The sequence below is a fragment of the Cynoglossus semilaevis genome, chromosome 13 (genome assembly GCF_000523025.1).
Source record: "Cynoglossus semilaevis isolate Cse_v1.0 chromosome 13, Cse_v1.0, whole genome shotgun sequence".
NCBI lineage: Eukaryota > Metazoa > Chordata > Actinopteri > Pleuronectiformes > Cynoglossidae > Cynoglossus > Cynoglossus semilaevis.
Window position 1 is genome coordinate 4,253,914 of NC_024319.1, and position 4,741 is coordinate 4,258,654.

The 4,741-nt window shown below is 37.4% G+C and overlaps 1 protein-coding gene across 3 annotated transcripts in view; it reads left to right on the plus strand.

Moving 5' to 3' along the window:
- The window catches only part of rorc (RAR-related orphan receptor C), a 23,382-nt gene that overhangs the window by 6,144 nt on the left and 12,497 nt on the right, over positions 1-4,741 (plus strand). For all 3 annotated transcript variants that reach the window (XM_008323055.3, XM_008323056.3, XM_017037574.2), the window contains one exon: positions 2,671-2,700. In XM_008323055.3, coding sequence (XP_008321277.1) covers positions 2,671-2,700 — 30 coding nt within the window. The remainder of the gene's footprint in view (positions 1-2,670; positions 2,701-4,741) is intronic.

The following is a 4,741-nucleotide window of genomic DNA, read 5'->3' on the forward strand; positions in this document are numbered from 1 at the left end:
GTTCTTATGTTCTGGTTAAAGTCGATGTTGATTATAGAGGATGACTTTGTGTGTTTGTGTTTTAAAATCACCTAATTAATAAAATGTACCTTTTTTTACTTTACATATTTCACACACAGTGTTGGGTTGTGTTAAATATAATATATATCATACAAATTATAACATAAAATAAAACTTAAAGTGAAATAAAACCCTAGTGAAACAACAGAAGAAGTCAAAGATAAAAAACAGCTGGTGAAATAAAACCCTAGTGAAACAACAGCCGTCGAAGAAGTCGAAGAAAAATAGAAGATAAAAAACAGCTTAACTATAAGATCATTTATTAAAACTTCTTTTCTTATTATTTTTCTGCTAACTTTGAGCATTTTGGTTATTTTTTTTGCTGATTTTCTCTGGGTTATCAGAAGTTCTATATCTCTATGCTGTCATTAGAAAAATGAAGTAATTAGTAGAGAAACGTAAACAAAAAAATTGGATTTTTCAGTTATATGAAAGGATATAAAAAGTTTCAGTTAAACTTATAGAATCCATGTTATTATTTTTGTTGTTTGACTTAATAGGTAATAAATAAATCTGCTTTTATTAAATGCAGAAACCTGTTCTAACTATACAATTAAATAAGTTGACATTAATGTTAATGAAAATTCTGAAAGAAAAAGAATCAAACAATTCTCACTAAAAAGTTAGTAAAGATATCGATTTTATTTTCTTAAAAATCAGCAGTTATTCATTAAAATTTTCCACTTTCCCTGAGAAATTTCTTTAAACATTCACCTGTTCCGTTCTGAAATTTCTGTTTTGTTTTTTTTTTCCGTGAGTGCCTGTGTGTGTGCTGAAAGTTTTGTACGCACACACACACACACACGCTGCTCTGCTTTCATTCCATGCTTTCTGCTTAGGCAGCAAAAACTGATTTGATGTGAGGAGGAAAACAGTGGAAACCACAGAGGGCCTGTTTAGGCGACAGACAGAGACTCTGGCGAATTTTGCATCTTCCACTGAAACTTATCACTACTGCCATCCAACACCTCCGTCTCGCTGACGGGTCTAGAAATAAAATCCCAGTTCTGTTCAACGGCCGACGCTCCGAATTCACTGCAGCTCAGACGTTCTCACCCAGTGTGGTCAGACAGGCAGATGAAAACAGGAGGACTGTTGTTTCACAGACACCCACTTTCACAGACACCACTTTCCTCTGCCTTTATCTCTGTTTGTATCTGTTTGTTCAAGCAGAACGTTGATGAACACAGACTGTGAATAATAATCATCTCTCTGCTGCTGTTTGCATGAATTAAGATAAGATTAGATTCAGCTTTGTCATCATTGTTCATCACAGGCACAGAGCGACTGACAAAGTACATTTATATAATGTAACACGTGTACATATATACATATATATTGTAAATATCTCTCTCGCTTTTTTCTCTCAATATACATTTTAATATAAATATATTATATTATATATTTAAATTTATACATGTCCATAACTTAGGTGTGTACATGCAAATGCTGTATAATATGTTAATAGTTTTTTTTTTACTAAAAATGCTATAAAAAAAGACCCAAAAACCCAGGACTTCATGTTTCATCTGTTATGTTTAACTAATTACACTATGAGTAATTACTGAAAAAAAAGTTATATAAATCATGGGTATTTATTTCATTTAAATGTTAAATACAATATAAAATAATATTTTACCCATGTAGTCAAATATTAATTTTTCAAAATTAAGTGACTACAGTTATTGTTTTTTGAACAAGCCTTAAAAGCAAACTTGTCTTTCACTGAACAAATTCACTTAAAAAAGCATCCATAACAACAATATTACTTTATATATATATATATATATATATATAACTGTAAGATATTTTCAGTCAGATTATTTATATGTAAGAAAAACAAGTTTTAAGAAATTGTCCAGCTGGAATCCTTGTTTTTGAATTTCTTTTGGCCAAAACTCTCCTGAAAACAAAATCCACACGTTTTTACTTCACTGTGTTCATTTTACTTATTAATTACAGACAAAATGAGGAATAAAATAATTGTGTGACACAGACTTTTCTCACCCTCCACCTTCTGTGCCATCGACTCATCTTGTGCAAGCACAGACACCAAAGCTGCGACGGTCGTGGTACAGTGGCACAGTGTGTCGTCAGCCCACAGTAGACCGAGTGACGGGGTTCAGCGCCAAGTGTTCAGGCTTTAAAAGTAGAATAGAACTCCTGTAATTGTACTGTGAGTTTGTACTAATCTGTGAATGTAGTAGACAGGCGACAAATACACAAATTAAAAACATATAAATATACAATCACCATTTTATTCTTCAGGTCCACGAATACTTACGTCTGTTTATTGATTTTATCAGCCAACATTTGTGATCTCTATTGAAGAAATAAAAGCAATATAAAATGAATATCTGCATGTTAATTGGTCATTTAAAAAAGATCAATACAGTGCTGTAGAAAATCGATACAGTATCGTGAAACGAAATATTACGATTCATCGGCGTATCGATATTTTCTTACAGCCCTAGTTATTATAAGCTGGTGTTTGTCCTAATATGAATTGGACACTAACAACCTGTGAGTACAACAGTGAAGCCCAGGTCTGAAGCAGTGACATTTTCCTCTACGTTCATTCTCTAACTGCGTCTTTTCTCTGGTCCCCAGGAGGAGCCTGGTCCAAGAAAACTCACTTGAGTAAGTTCTCTTTTTTAATCTGATATCCTGTTCATGAGTCACATACTGCTAGACATGTATGTGTGTGTGTGTGTGTGTGTGTGTGTGTCAGAATGCCATTGCCTAGGTTTGTGCTAGATATTTGTGCATGCATCGTGGTTAACGTCTGCCTATGTTAGCATTCAACACACACCTGTCAACACACACACACACACACAGTAAAGTTGGGCTATTAGCAGCAGCAGCACAGTGTGTTGTGATGCACCTGTACTCCTTCCTTCCCTTCTTTCCTCAAACACACACACACACGCACACACACACCAACCAACTGCTACAGCTTTGGCATTGTGACTGCAGATGGTATTGATAAGACTGCACCTTTTTTTAACTTGTTTGGTTTAACACTTTCTGCCACATCTCACACACCTGGGCGTTGGTGTGTATGTGTGTGTGCGCGCGTGTGTGTGTGAGAGACACACACCAAAGACAAATGTTGTTGTGAATGAGACTGCGTTAGGTCGTAGTAAATGTCATGGTAATTATTAGGTTAATGTTAAAAAAAAATTATTATGACAAAATTCTTGATCTCTCACAAGAATTCTTCAAAGAAAAGTTTCCATTTAAATATTGGAAAAATCGACCGTGCACATGTTTCCTGTCTGGTTCTCAGCAGAGAATCATATTTTTATTTTTGTGTCAGGCCTTGAAATACTGGACTTTCTGACCAAAGATTGTTTTGTCTGTGTTCATTTTTTTCCCGTGTACTTCAGATTGTTTTTATAGAACTGATCACAACCACACGTCCAGGTCAAGATTCAGTAGTTTCCGTGAATCACTGTCATCACACTGTGGCGCTAGTGAGTTCACACAAAACAACTGCCCAAAAAAACCCCCCAGATATCTAAGTTCAGAACTTCATGAACCAGGGTGTAGTTGATGAGGTGATGCTGCTGATCCTTGAACACACCATACATGTCTCTTCAGTAACGACATGCATTGTTGTAGTTGTAATTGAACATAGTGAAGCAGCGTAGACTTTGTTATCAGTCAACTAAATGCTTCTGAACCTCCAGCGGGCCAAACTAAATGACTGGGCGGGCCGCATTTGGCCAGCGGGCCTCGAGTTTGACAGCGTACAGCGTGAGGTGCTCGGGTCAAAACTATGAACTGTCTTAGTGTCCCCCTCTTTGTCCGCCCTGGTCTGTCACATGGACCAGTCAATGAATGATGAAACGAATAAAGGAGAACTCATATGTACAGCACTGTTACTGCGGACATTTTTACTTTCACCAGACTTTACTTTCACTGCCGTGCTGTGGAGCGTACAGCAGAACAGAGTACATTTTCTGCTGCTGCCACAGACATCCGCCCTAATGTGGTCATTCGTAGGTTTTAACATAAATCATGAACCGTAGTTTTTTTTTTTTTTTTTCTCACCATACTGTAAGCTCTTATCTTAAACCTTTTCCTGCCCGGAGGTTCAAAGAGCTGTTGAAAGTGGTTACACTTAAATTCTCAGACGTGTCAGACATTACGAATCCACATTTTTGACATAAACTGTTGAGTGGGGGGGGGTTGATGAAGACAACAACAAATGTAAGAAAGAAAAGTACCAAGACAAGAGTCATGTCAAGGGACAGTCCCCTGCTTTCTTCCCTCTCTCCCTCTCCCTCTGTCTCTTTCTCTCTCTTTTTTTCACACACATACGCACACGCACACACACACACGCACACACACACGCACACAACCAAGGTGAGGCGGTGACTGGCGTTCAAAAGTCTGAAGATGTTTGCCGAAGCTGCACAGAGCGACAGACCTTGCTCGACAAAGGACGGCCAAAAAAACAAAGAAAGGGTGAAAGAGTAGGTGGTGCAAAAGGTGTGTGTGTCTCTGTGTGTGTGTGTGTGTGATACAAAAAAAAAAGTAGAGTGTTGTAAGACAAAGAGAGAGGAAGAGTGACTCTGTGAAAGTGGGCCAAACATCTGAGACGAGTGGAGGAGTGATGATAATGAAAGGTAGGGATGAAGCTGATCCACCGTCTGTGTGTGTGTGTGTGTGTGTG